Below are 14,477 nucleotides of genomic sequence, written 5' to 3'. Positions count from 1 at the left end.
CTCCGCTCCAACATTTGCAGCAACACTTGATCTAAAGTCTAGGCTGTTTTACTTTCTGTTGACAACCACTTCACCTTCGGTCGTTCTACTTTCCAGCTCAGGCAATGAGAGCAGCTCACCAAATCAAGAAAATGAGAAACCATTGTTCATCCAATTTAGTTTGCTAAAAGCTGTGCGCTTCAGAGGCGTTGGAAATGCATTTGTGAGAGCAAGGACTACAGTGAGCTACAATGTCACATTGCAATAAGGATCAAGTAGCTTTCGTGTGCAAATCATATCCACCACTTTTGCATCTTCTCTCTCTTCCCCCCCCCTCTCTCTCTCTCATTCTCTCTCTCTCTCTCCCTTTTTACCTTTATCAAATGCCTGTGTATTTTTAGATCCAGCCTCTTGAGTTTCGGCTGTGAATGAACTGCTCTTGTCCTTGTACTCGTGTTGAACCCACTGGCTGTTTCTAGAACGTCGGAGGATAAAACAATGAATAGTTTTGGGGGTAAAATCTAACAGTGAATCACAGCAAGGAGGAATGATACAAGCCAGCACTTAGAAAAGTCCAGAGCTGTTCAGTCTGTGTGTTTGCCAAAGGCCATACTTTGTGAATCTTATCTGGAACAGTAGCAATAAGGCATCTGTGGTGGCAGCGTAGCCTTTGAGTCCTGTCCATACAGTATGCGGTGCTGTCAGTTTGAACTCTCTTTCTTTCTGTTCAGTCAGTCTCGGCTTTGACCTGTAATCCTAGCATTTTCTTTTTTTCCTCCCTGTTTTGGACACATCTAAAAGCTGAATAATTAGATGGCATTTAAAGTAATTATGATGAATGAATTCCCTTTCATAATTCTGAAATGTCTGGAGCACAGAGGCTGCAGCTGATAAACCATTCGTGTCAGCGTTGCTTTATGAGCCTGCAGACCTCTCGCCAGATAGATGAGCTCTGTCTGTGCACAACGAAAGATACTAAATCAAAACAGCTAAAAGATGAAAATGATGCAAACTCTGTTGTTGCTCTTAGATAGTATGGTACTTTTTTTTTTAAAGTAAAGGTGTGTGAAGTTGTGTTAGCATTGTTATTTGAAGTCATACAGATTGTTGTGAGAGTTTGTAGAAAAAATCAGTCTGCCATTTTAGCTGATTCCTGAAATGGGACAGTTTTGGTAATGTGCTTAGGATGCAGCACTGTGGAATTTTAGTTATAATATTTACTACATACTGTTTCACAAGAGACTGGTTTTAAGTTTTCTTAGCCATTTTTGAGGCAGTTGTATAAAACGACAGCATTTTAGCCTTTTCCCCAGTTTTTCAAATTGAGATGATGTACTGCATTTTGATTCAAATGTTAAAAATGCATGACAGCGGGTGATGCTTGTGTTGCAGTGACTGTAGATATCAGTGAAGGCTTTATATTAGCAAGTTAACGTGAAACAAACCACTGCCTTAAGCTCCAGTAGACTTGGCAATTTAGAGAAACAGCATATTCACCAGCTAGTTAATTTCCCTGGGACGTCTGCATCTGTGAACAAAAGGAGACAGTGTAGCTAGAAAGATAATTGGAAAATGCTGCATAGACCAACTGAACGATGCCTTAAAATCAAAAATTAAGTACAACTTGAGATGATGGGATTAGATAACTATATTAATCCCCTGTGGTACAGCTGTGAGGTATTTTATATCACAGAGGACTTAATTACCTCAAGAAAAATGTATTAAGAGGTGCAAATAATGGCATATTGTTGGGTGTTTGTGCTGTATTTTTAAAGCTAGGTTGGTTCTCATGCTGTGGGAGTGGATTAAGTAATTTTTAGGGTTTTATATATATCTTGCCCTTTTCCATTCCCTTTTTGACAGCTTGTCATACAGCGACTGTAGATATCAGTTTAAACACATTGCAAGTAATAAAATAAAAATACAAAGTCATTTTATTGACTCTACCTAATTAAACTTTAATGTTCCTCTATTTGTCTTCATAATATCACATTTTATTGTTGTACAGTAGGTGAAGACACTATAGGCTGTTTGAAGAGCTATAGAATTATATTTTGCAGCAAAATCACTACAATATCTTGTTGGGCTTTTACAGTGGAAGTCTGATGATCTCTTCAAAGAATCTTACCTAAAATCTCTTATCTATTTAAGTTGATGACCCTGGATTTTTGAAACGGGGTTATTTTACTGAGTTATGAGCAGAAATCTTACCTACCGTAGTTGACGCTCACGTTAGCTTCACTTAGTGTAAACCCAGATTGGTCGATCACAAAGGCTCGAGGTAACGGCTAGTACACGACAGGCCAACAGTAAAGCAACTTCACCATTGTAGTAATTTGTGTAAGTGCTATTTTACCAAAGACTAAAAACTATAGTAAAAATCAAAAACATGTAAATTTAAGTGAACATTTTTACATAACTTTTTACAGGGCTTACTTTACTATTAGGTAATTACTCGGACCAGAAATACTTTTGTTTCATTACATTTCATGTAGGAACAATATTGGTGGTACCTAATCTCTTTCCTTTATTTCCTGCATAAATACTCATTGGCTTTTGTGAAAATAACCATATAATGCAAGAGTGATGATAATAACGATTTCAAGCTTCATAAAATAACAATTACATAAACTGCAATGAGGTTTTTGAGAATTGTTTTAAGAAGGTGATCTAATTTGATGTTGGGTCTCTTGTTAACTTCAGTCTCTGTGACTGAATAATCTGGGTTTACACTAAATGACGATGCAAAGATATTTCTTTGCTGTTGGTAAGACATTAGCTGCTTAAAACCTTTTAACATAAATTTCAAAGATTCCTAACAGCCTCTTTAAAACCGAACTTTACCCAATTTCAAGTTTCAAGACATGCAGCAGATATCCATACTTTGGGATCCTTCTAAAATTAGTTTTAATGCCTTTTAAGGTGACATACCTCTTTAGTCACAGGTCTTTAATCCTCTGTTCATTGCTGTCTCATTACACAGGGCTAGAAGCTGCTATTAAGCAACTCATCCATCACTGCACAGGAATGGGGTTTAAAAGGTTAACGGAAACAGATTTTCTTGAAACTCGGGGAAAAAAAAAAATCTTTGTGATGAATGGCGGGAGCATACGGAAAATCACCTTTGGATTAATGAGAAGTATTTATCAAGTGAAAGATTTTATGTTTATGGTGCCTGGTAAGGCACTTCAATATATTAGCCTTGCTGTTTTTTTATTGCGATGGCCACACAGCTGCTCTACACTGGCTGAGACATTCTGGTGCATTTAAGAGAGAGCGGAACGAAAATCTGTGTTACATTTTAGAGCTCTGTATCTCGGCGCGCCTTATGCATGTGGTTAATGCTCCTCAGTGAGTGCAGAACGAAAAAATGTCTTGAGACAGTGGATGAATGACACGGCTGCATCGTCACATGGACATCACACTTGTGAATGCTGCTTAAAAGCGCTTTCACCATGTGCAGATTCCCCCCCTTTGTGTGCCGGTTCATGCTAAATGTGCCCAGCAAGCAGGCTTCGCCAAGCACCCAGCTGGATGATTTATTACAGAATACTCCTGATTAAGGAAAATTAAAGCGGGCTGCTCTTGGCTCGCTAAGTGCTTTGATAACAAGTTCAAGCAGCTAGTTAGTTGGCGGATCTGGAGCTCGGAGAAATGAAAAAAAAAACAAACAAACAATGAAACCAGTTGGTCAGGAAGGGCTGCAGTTTCTGCTCATCAAAAGGGTTGCAGTGGCTGCCATCTTGCTTGCGCCTCAGCTACACGTGGTAATGCTGATCTCCTCAGTTTGTGCTGCTCTTACACAGAGACACGGCACAAAGTAATGGGATACTAATAAAGAAAAGAAAAAAACTGGGTTTTGTGATTTATGAAATATGACATTGACAGGGTAGAGATGAGCAACAGCCACATTGATTTTAAAAAGTCTTATGAAGACAAACGTTAATGTGCCTTTTGTAAACAAGCTCTCGGAGGGAAGTTGGGGAGCCCAAGTTTATCTGCAGTGGTAATCCTAGTATAACCAGGAGAACATAAAAAAGCTCAGTAAAGTGTGTTTTAATTTTTTTTTTTTTTTTTTTTTTTCCTCTTGCTGTTCGAACTTTACAACACCAGCGTGGCCGTGAAGAACATATAGTAACAACAAGCTGATGACATACATACAGAAACTTGACATGAGCAGTTCAACATTGCCGGTGGATAGGAAAGAGTTCAAGAAGCTTAGAAAGTTTCTGAGAGAAAGCAGCAGAGTCAACTTTTGAAAATATATAGGCCGAGTAAAACTGCAGGGCGGGAACAGCCGTGTGACAAGTTCCATTATCTTCTCACTGACAAAAAAAAAATTATTTGTGTGAAGTTCGTGAGAGCATCTCTTCAATTCTACACTGTCTCTGGTTTTCTTTATACTCTTTTTTTTTTGTTGTTGTAGGAATTGTGCTCATGCCCTGTCAATCATATAAAATGGCGCAGTAGGCAGAGCGTCGCCTGAGTTTATTCACCATCCGCAGTGGAGTCTCTCTTTATGAAGACTGGCCGTTGAGACATTCCCGCCGCAAGCACTGCGCCGGCTTCCACCAGTCTCCGTTGTGGCAGCGGCAGATGGTGCAGTCGTCCACCTTTACTTCCTTTCCGGCTGGGATGATCGTCGTTCCGGCAAAGCAATTTGGACCTGCCGCATGAGAAGGAATGGAGGGGGAGGGGGGGGGGGATAGGGAAAAGGAGGTAGAAACACAGGAAACGAGGAGTGAGAACGACAAGAAATGGATGCATCTCCCCCGAGAGCTTTCTCTTTGCAGAAGGGGTGGTGGAGTGATGCAGAGAACTGGGGGGTGAGGGGGTGGGGGTAGTTAGGGGAGTCAGAGCAGACGCACAGATCTTTTCACAGGCACGCACCGATGGGCTTGTTTTTGCAACACTAAAGCGCTTTTGTTAGTCTCCCCTTCTCCCTCGACATGGAGCGCTTTGCATCCTAATGCGCCACGAGCAGAGGAGCCTGCCAGGCGCTGGCTTGGCAGCACTGAGAGGCTGGAGTGCACAAAGAGAGGCAGAGGAAGAGAGAGAAAGCTGCTTTGAGAGGGCAGAGGGAGGGTTGGTGTTAATCACTTCACTTCTGTATGAAAGAGCCACAGAACTCCTTATAGTTTTCTTTTTTTTTTCCCCTCCTACAAATGCAAGAACACACTTGCAAGGCAATAAAGTACTCAGATTAATTTTGACATCTGATTTATCCTTAAAGCTCAGTAGGATTTACCTTTGTGGATTCCATCTTGTTGATAGGATTCCTTTTTAAAATGTGCTTGTGTACCACAGGAACACACACCATTCCCATGTATTTGGTAATCTGAGCTGTGGTACATAGGCAGATACTGTTTAAAGATTACAATGTTTTCTTGTAGGCTAAATCTGCTGCGACCTGCATGATGTTACAGGTAAAAACCGAGCAGTTTCCCTGTTTGTTTTATTTTTTTACCATTCCTAAAGGTGAACTGAAGGTATCTCTCCCCATCCCCCGTGAGACAAAATAAGTAGAAGGTGTGCAGCATTTACCTAGTTTTACTCATTTGAACAAAGTAATCAACAGCTCAAATGGTGTGACAATCACTTGAGATTGCTCTCAGCATCCCGCTCTGTACAACCTGCATGAGTGAAGACTCCTCTATAACTTACTATAAAAAAAACCAAAATGTGTCATAACTCTTGAAGACAGAGTCTCTTTCAGGGCCAGTAGTCATTTTAGTGTCCCTATAAAACTGATTTACTGTGAGATAATCTAATGTGAGAGGTGTAAATGGCTGTCAGCTGGAAAAGTTACATGGTTCCTGTCCGTGTACCTGCCACATGTCTGGAAGCTGGAGGAGGAAATTTTCAACCATTTTAGAAAAACAAAAAGGTTTTCACTCACCAGCGATTTTATTAGCTGCATCTTGCTAGTACCATGTTGGACCCCACTTTAACGTCAGAATTAATTAATTAGTTCTGGTTTACAGTTTACATTAAACCAGGTGTCAGAAATATTTTTCTGAAGAAAGCATTTTTTTGGATTAAGATGTGGTGACTGTGGAGGTTAATGGAGAACACTTTATTAAATACTCATGAAATGAGTTATAGTTTTATTTTTGTTTTTTAGCTCTGTTACGTTGTGTATGATACTCCTGAAGCCTTCTGTTTATTCTCATCTGACATCATTGGTGCATAAAACCAATGCAGCTCACTTGTTGCTATTTTGTGGGTCATTTTCATCCCTGTGCATAAATATACTTGTAGATTTTTCTACAAGGCATTTTCTAAAAACTCTGACCAGTCATTAGGCACCAGCAAAATGCATTGAGTTGAAGTGCCATGATTGGCCGATTCACTAATTGTGTTAACAAGCAGTTAAAAATGTATACCTAACAAAGTGGTCAGTCTGTTTGTCTAAGTCTATTTGTAGCTGTGTTATGAAAACAATATGATACTGATTAACTTAAAAATATATATATTTGTAATCCATCAGGCCTCTGCCCTAACCATAACTTCAAAAATCAAAGTGAATAAATAATCTTTGGATTCATGTTATAAGGTTATTCATGTTATGAAGTTATTCCCTCTTCAAAAACATTTCTGCGCTTTGATTTTTTTCATGCATGCTTCATGAATTCTTGAATCTCCCGTGGCAGCTATTTAGGGATATCTATTTCTGTAACACTCCTCCTCGAAGCTGCAGTCTCCAGCTGAGCTTCCGCCTCGCAGAGCACCTCTCCCCGTGACTCCCCCACACAACTCCACCAGACTAGTGGCAGCAGCAATTAGCAAACACCTGGTAGAACTAAGGGTCTGCTGAACTTATCGTGTAAATTACTTCTCAGTCCAACGCTCCTAAGAAGTTGTAAACAGCATAACGAGAAGTGTTGTGACGACGTGCTTAAGGATGTGTCGGAGAATGTCAGAGTTTCTTAAAGGTACAGAGGTCATTTTAAGATGTCAAAATTTCTTTTGTCAGGTTTGTTGTACACAGCAATTTTATACCAACCGAAGGTAACATAGTTACTTGGTAGTGCTATAAAATGACACTATGTGCCTGGGTAATACACTACTCCTTTAAAATAATTTTGACCCACAGGTCAGAGTCAGTTTTGGTTCCCTGCACACACCAGATCCAGTACATAATGTTAGCCACAAATAAACTTCAAGGCTTTTGGTCCTTGTTCATGTTAGACAAAAAATGTTGTGTCTGCACTTTCTTCTAAATATTTTTAATAGTTAGTTTAAGAAATATGAGACTTTTGCAGCCTAACAGTCCAATAGTTTCCCTCAAACTAAAGTCATATTTGGAAAAAGCAAGTGGAAATGAAGTAAATATCCCTGAACAGTAAGCCAAAAGAACACAATGTCTACCAGGAGTTCTCATCTTCCTCTTACGCCTTAGCATAGATAATTTCAATCTTATTCGGTGGTTGGGTGGAGGATGTTGACCTGGTAAAGGTCCCTTTGATCTGAGCTTAGAGGAGACACTGAAAGTGCTTGCCAAGTCTTAACTCCCATTGATCTACCTCTAGACAGCTGGCACAGGTTACAGGACAAACTCAGTTGAGGTTGATGTGGGCTGAGTGTGACCAGTGCTGCTGCCAAGTGTTAACATTTTACAGCCAGACAGGCTTAGGGACACAAGAACACAGTTTCAGCTTCCTGTTTTCCTCCACAAAGGATGTTTGATCGCTGCTCTTAAGTGCTCACCAGTTGTTGCCAATTTGTGAGAGCAGAATAATTGCATATTTACCTGACCTGTTTGCTGAATGAATACATATATTACTATTAAATACATATTACCTATTATACAATGATAAGTTATAGTTTTTAGCGAAGAAAACCATAAAAGATGTGCTCAAGCTCTCCATCTTAATAATCAAAGCTGTGGCAATACAGTGAGACCCACAGGCATGGGTCTACTGTTTTATAAAGTAGGATTACAGCAATCCAAATAGGGTAATACCTCTCCTCTTATTCTAATATTTACTAATACCAATATCTTTACTTCTTTTTTTTTTTTGAGTGAAAAGTAAAGGAATTGTATTTGTTTTGCAGGTTGTGGTTACCGCGCCCAATTTTATATTAATTCTTGTAAATTAGTTAGATTAATTGTGTTTTGTCTGGATCTGTTTTCGTGAAATCCTCTTTATTTTACTTTTTTTTTGTCATCGTTATTCATTTTTATTGCATGTTCCCTGCTTTCCTTTCATGTTGCTCTTGCTTTTTGCTCCCCCTTCACACCTAATTTGTTCCAATTTGCTAACTGTCACACCTGCCCTGGATCTGTCCTTTACTTGCTGAGGGTAAATAAAGTTCCTGGTTTTTACACGTTATTTTTTTTATACCTTTGGCATTGTATAGTCTGTTCGGTTAGCAAATTCTGTTCTCATTGTTTTACGGATTGTTATCTTTGACCGATGTCACCTCTGGTGTCTAGCTTGAATACAGTCTTTCTTCTCCATTGCCTCACAACACTAAGAGCTTTTCTGTGATGGCTGTCCCCCCTCCCCTCCCCCCCACATACAGTCAATGGAGCAATTGGTGCCATGCCAACATCCCAGTATAAGTTTTAATCATTAAAAGCAGAGTTTATTCACCGAACTACAATATAAAAATATGCAAGTGAGTTCTGTGAGGCTGCCAAGTACTGCCACATTAACCGACATATCCATTAAAAATTTTGTCATAAAGATTTTGATGTATGGTAACATTCAGTTCTAAAACAACCCATGGTTTGACCTTACTGCTTTGGGCTGATTTCAACATTATCTTCACAGCATTATACTGATGTAGGTGATTAAATAAATGTTTTAAAACATATGCTGTTGTTTTACAACAGCATATGTTATTATTTTTGTCTCATTGAAAATATGACGGGAAGCTTTTTTTTTTTTTTTTTTTTTTTCTTTCAGTTGTTGTTTTTAATCAGTCAGCATCATCATTACTAGCTCACAAGGATGATTCTTGGACCCACTGCTGTGTCTTATCGTCAAATCAGTGAGTTAAACTATTGACACAATTTTTGTTTCTTTTCTTTAAAGGACCCAAGTCTGAATGTGTATGATCTCTACAGGCTTCTAAAAAGGTAAAAAAAAAATAAATAAATAATTAACAGTAAAAATTGTACAACGAAGAGTACCAGAAAACAGCGCAAATGAGACCAGTCTTTTCCATGGTTATTTGAAGCACAGACCTGAGCTGCACTTCTCACATTTCCACTTGTCCAATGCTAGTCAACTGGCTAAAAAAAAAAAGGCCCAACACTTTTCCATAACTTACAAAAAAGACAATGTTAGATGTTTTGAAATATCAACCTTTGCAAAAACGTGTAGGCAGTTATAGTGTGGAAACTAAAGGAGCATTACACATCAATCTCATCAATCTCACCAAGTGTTAATTGCTTTCTGTTATACAAAACCAATTAGATAATGTTATATTTTTACTTTTGTTTCTTGTCCATGTATAGTTACAGGTTATTGTATTATGAGAATCCTATGCTGCTCTTGCCTCTTCAAAAGCCACAAAGGCAAGAGCAACATTCTGCCAAGCAAACATTTAATTGAAAAATACTTTCAGACTCTGGTCTCAAACTAGAAGGTAAGAATCTTCCATAGTAAAGGATGCATAAATATTGCTCAGAACAACAAAACGTCTTGCTCCACTCTGCCAAATAAATAGTTTAATGAATAAAAAAAAAAAGTGCTTACTGAGCTCTTTTGCACAGCAGTGTAATTATTTAGAAAAATGCATGCCTCACCCTGACAGGTGGTTTGACTCAAGCATGACTTCATCCCACTTGTTTGTTCTCTGCCAAGAAGTGAGAGCTAAACATCACCCCTCTTTGTCCTCTCTTCACATCCCCAAGCCTTCCACTTGTATTGAGATTTATGTGTATCCCAGAGTCTGACCAAACACCCTTGGGGCACCTGCAAACAGCAGGCCCTCCCTGAAATGCCAAGGGTGTCATTGTGTCCTGTCAGGCTGAATTAGATCTCCTCAAGCAGCTTCGGCAGCCTTGTTACTGTAGGCGTTTTTGTGTGAGAAAAGATGTGTTGGATTATCGCTACACACAGTGGACATAAACAAAATACTTAGTGTAAAAGGAAATGTGGGCTGTCTTGACAAAATGCAGGTCAACTGCTACGGAAGCATCGGTTTTCAAATGCACCTGTATGTATTTTAGTTCCAAACGCATTCTCTTTATGAATGCAGCATCGTGTTCAGGCTATGAATTTGATATTACCCAAAGTGCCCTTTGCGTGCGATGGTTCCAACAGCTTGACTTTAGTCATAAAGTTCCATCTGTCCCTCAGGAATTGGAACTTGCTAAGGGAAGCCACCCACCTCGCCTTAAAAATAGTCAATGAACCATTGGAATCCTATAATTCTAATTTAGAGATTGGCTGTATGTGACAAGGGCGCCTGGGCGCTTGCAGATAAAAAGCCCTCCAAGGACCCATTAGTCCTTCGTACCATCGCCTTTAATCAATGGGCTAATGTTTACTCTGCTTAGTGTGTCATTTATAATTAAAACTAGTACTGCTCATTAGAGTCTTGTGGGCCAAAGGTAATAATTTTAATACATAAAACATCAATTACGTCCTCATCTTCTAAGGGCATAAAAATCATCTGGCGACGCTGTAGATAAACTTGCTCTCACTGGTTTAAGGAAAACCTAATAACTCTAAGGAAATCTAATGCGCGCCGATTTCCCGAGAATGTCAAGACAAATGTTTACCATGTTTACAGATGGGACAGCACTGCTCCGGCTCATAAACAGGGTTGACACACTCTGGGACAGCGCAGTCGGACACCACACAGTGCACCTCGTTATTTGGTTCGCAGCGGCACCATTCACAGGGCGACGGCTGTGGGCAGAGGAAGAGAGAAGAAATCTGGGTCAGATGATTCATTTGGTTTTACCTTAATGAATGTGTTTTTGGCATGCATGAGTGTGTGCTACAATTAAAACAAAGGTTGCTGAACTCTGAAAGGCAAATGATAAATTAAGAAAAGAATACTCGAATCAAATTTATAATTCTTTTGTTCAGCCCTGGAAAAACAAGTGAGGAAAAATTTCTATTTTTTTTTGTGTGTCTCAGTTTTTGTGTTACTCTTTACTGCAACAGTAGAAATCAGAGTGAAGCAAAGCCTTGAAATAACATTCGATTGTCTGGCATAACACAATTGATAGTCAAGGATCTATTTTCAACAAACTCAGTGTAATTAAAAAAAAAAATCATTTTGGATCAAGAGAGTTTCTGCTGTGTTCAAAAATGTTAGAAATTCTAACGTTTTATTGTACATGAGGCAAAACAACCTTTAGGAAAGGCACATGCATTTATTTTGGGTGCATCATTAGAGCATTTTTATTGCATGATAATTCCACAGAGACCAACAGAATATAAACTAAGAATAAATTACACATTACTAATTAAACAGATACAAATTAGAGCATAACCAGGAAGTAGAAGAAATTAGGTGAAATATGAAAACAGCTGGTTGCACAGATTTTTCTTTTCAAGATGGCTAAATACATACGGGCATGCCACTTTTTTATGTTTGCACAACAAAAAATATTATTTCCTTTGTACATCGCAAGTATCTGATACTTTTTGTTTAATGTGTAAATTGTAAATGTGTTTAATGTATATGGGAGCCTTAACGGTGTGAGAATCCCTTTGTTCAAAAAAGAATAGAGGATCTGGGAAAAGAGATGGTGACAAATACAGGGTGTCACTGGGAGAAAACCAGAAACTCTAACAGACTTTAGACTGAGGCTGAAGTTGCCTTTCCAACAGGTGAACAAGCCAAAACAGTCAAAGCTACAATTGAATAATTTAGACCAAGGGATAATCTTATGCTGCAATGCAGTCAAATCCAGTTGAGAATCTATGGCAAAAACTGATTTGTTAAATATTCTCTAGTAGAGTTAAATGCTAATGATATGTTTTTAAGAGTATTATTTGTTCAAAGTTTTAAATACACTCTGAATAATTGCAGTTTTGGATGATTGCTGAGGCAAATCATAAGACAGTCGAACAGTCAAGGATCAAAAACCCTGCAAAATAGTAAACGAGCTTGTATGGCTTTGACACTGAAATCAATCATAATGTTACTTCCAATATGATCCAATTGTTAAAACACTGCCGCAAGGTGTGCACATACATATTTAAATAGCTAGGGACACACAAATCAGGTCACTAGACAGTATAACATACCTTAAAAAAATAAACATGGAGATTAAAGAAGGAATATCATTGGCCACAGGGCTTCTGTCACTGTCAGGGCCAAGAAGCCTGGGTAACATTACCCCTTTGTACAGACCTAACACAGAAAGCTGTCCTCTATTGTCATGCCAACTTTGGTCCTTACAACACTGACCTCATTCTTACATTTTTGAACAGACTATACGATATTATGACTGCTGCAAACCAAAGGGACTTTGCCTTGCTAATGAAAACATTGCCTGGATAGTTGTCAAGGCACTGTGGCCAACTAGGTGGATAGATGTGGATCTTATTGTCATATATGTTTCTGGACTTGGGCCATTACAGTAAACTGTGAGGCAAATAAATCCACTGGTCTGTACAACCGGTGTCATGTGGGGATGGTGGAATTATTTTTACACTTTCTGTGCATAAACATTAAAGAGGCTTTAAGATAAACATGGGAGTGTTCAACTGAATCAAACAGAGTCAAATCATATGGTGGAGGTTTTGGAGGTTTTGATAAGAAAATAAGGTTTTTGTAAGAAATTGTAGTATTGACTGAAGTCTTCCATTTTAATAATCTGCAGTGTTGTGCTAATTGTGTGAAGTGTTATGAAAAACCAGGCCCTGTTTTCAAAAGTAGGCTTAAGCAAGTGGGGGGGGGGGAAGGGGGGGCTGTAGGGCTGTATTCTTCCACTTCACCATCATGTTTGTCTCGGTCTACTTCTTTAAATCCAGTTAAATACATTTTAAGTTTTTCGTTTGAATCTGGCAAAATGTGGAAACGGTCAAGAGGGAATACTTTTTGCAATATAAGAGGTATGAATTATTGCAATTATAGGCTTGTTCTTACTCTTATTTTCTGTCATTATCGGGTAAACAGCTGCTAGCTTTGGCAACAAGAAGTCCGTTGGCAAGAAAATGACCATGTTGCAGCACTGACACTGTGCTTGGGGATTGATGAGTTATTCATTTTGTTTATGTCATCAGCTATGTCAGATACTGTAACTCCCACAAAATTACTAAAAATGCAAGCAACTGCAACAATAGCTGCACAGCACAGGTTTATGTAAATTAGTGATTTAATGTTTAATTAGCTCTTTATGTCCTTGTGGATTATGACTGTATTGTCATGTGGTTGTAGTTATAAGTCTAAAGTCATCTTTTTTGTTGGAAAAAAAAAAGTTCTATCTCTAGGGTCTTGCTTCTTTGCTTTTGTGAACACCAGTTTTACATTCTGTTTGTATTTTGCATTATGTATGTCCTTGTAGTTCCAGTATTAAACATTATACTTTTCCCTGGATATAAAAGTCTTATCTCAAATATTGTTTCTATTAGCTGTAAGAACAAAAATCATAAGTAACATCAAAGGGCCAGAAAACCTCAGTCCGTGTGTAACTAATCTACAGAAATGAATTAACCTTTAAACAATATTGTAATGTACAGATTATGACGGTAAAATGACAGAAACGGTACGGAGAGTATTGATCAAAGAAGCAAGATCCAGGATGTGCAGACGTCCACAGCTCAGGTGGGGGGGATCTGTCCACAAATTTGCCTTTATAGAGGTTTGGCTGGAAGAAAGCAGTTGTAAAAACAAATGTGTTAGAAGTCCTGTTTGCAGAGTACTTCGAGCCATGTAGGTTACACAGCAACATGCAGAAGAAGGCACTCTGGTCAAATAAGACCAAAGGTGCTATGTGTGACAGAAAACGAACACTTCATAACACATTGACCAAACACCATATCCACCATAAGGCACTGTGGTGTCAATATCTTGCTCTTGGGAGGCTTTTTTTTTTTTTTTTTGGCAGAAACAGGGAAACTGGACAGAATTACTGAATAAATAAAAACCCAATGCTGGAGAAAAAAAAAAGATGATGTAAAAGGCTTGAGAAATATGACTTGAACTGTAGTCGACCTTACAGCGAAATAACCTTACAAGCTTGTAGAGACGGGCGTATAAGTCCTGATTTAGGGAGACTGAATACAAATGCATACAACAACCGTATTCTTATTTTTGTCTTTGAAATAGTAGTGCTTGAACAGTTTTGGTTGTTTTTATTTTCATTTTATTTTCACCTTTATAGACATGATCTCTGGAAAGAATCCAAGCTAGAACTTAATGGCTAAATAAAAAAAATAAAATAAAATAAAAAAAAATCAAAGGAATATATGAACAGACAAAAAAATGAATAACAGAACTATAATTTAAAGTGTGCAAAAAAAAAAAAAAAAAAAATCATCGACATAACGAAGTTCCTCTATATTCTAAATGACACG

The 14,477-nt window shown here is 38.4% G+C and overlaps 1 protein-coding gene across 2 annotated transcripts in view; it reads right to left on the bottom strand.

The window, feature by feature from the left end:
• Positions 1–316: 316 nt before the first annotated feature.
• The window catches only part of vwc2l (von Willebrand factor C domain containing 2 like), a 33,283-nt gene continuing 19,122 nt past the window's right edge, over positions 317–14,477 (bottom strand). For both annotated transcript variants that reach the window (XM_015053223.1, XM_015053224.1), the window contains exons 3-4: positions 10,721–10,850; positions 317–4,645 (exon numbers count right to left, since the gene is read on the bottom strand). In XM_015053223.1, the coding sequence (XP_014908709.1) occupies positions 4,497–4,645; positions 10,721–10,850 (279 nt within the window). In that variant the 3' untranslated portion in view covers positions 317–4,496. The remainder of the gene's footprint in view (positions 4,646–10,720; positions 10,851–14,477) is intronic.

The sequence above is a fragment of the Poecilia latipinna genome, unplaced genomic scaffold, assembly GCF_001443285.1.
Source record: "Poecilia latipinna isolate Pla-1442-1.1 unplaced genomic scaffold, P_latipinna-1.0 Scaffold1169, whole genome shotgun sequence".
Classification (NCBI taxonomy): Eukaryota; Metazoa; Chordata; class Actinopteri; order Cyprinodontiformes; family Poeciliidae; genus Poecilia; species Poecilia latipinna.
This window is presented reverse-complemented; position numbering and strand designations above follow the sequence as displayed.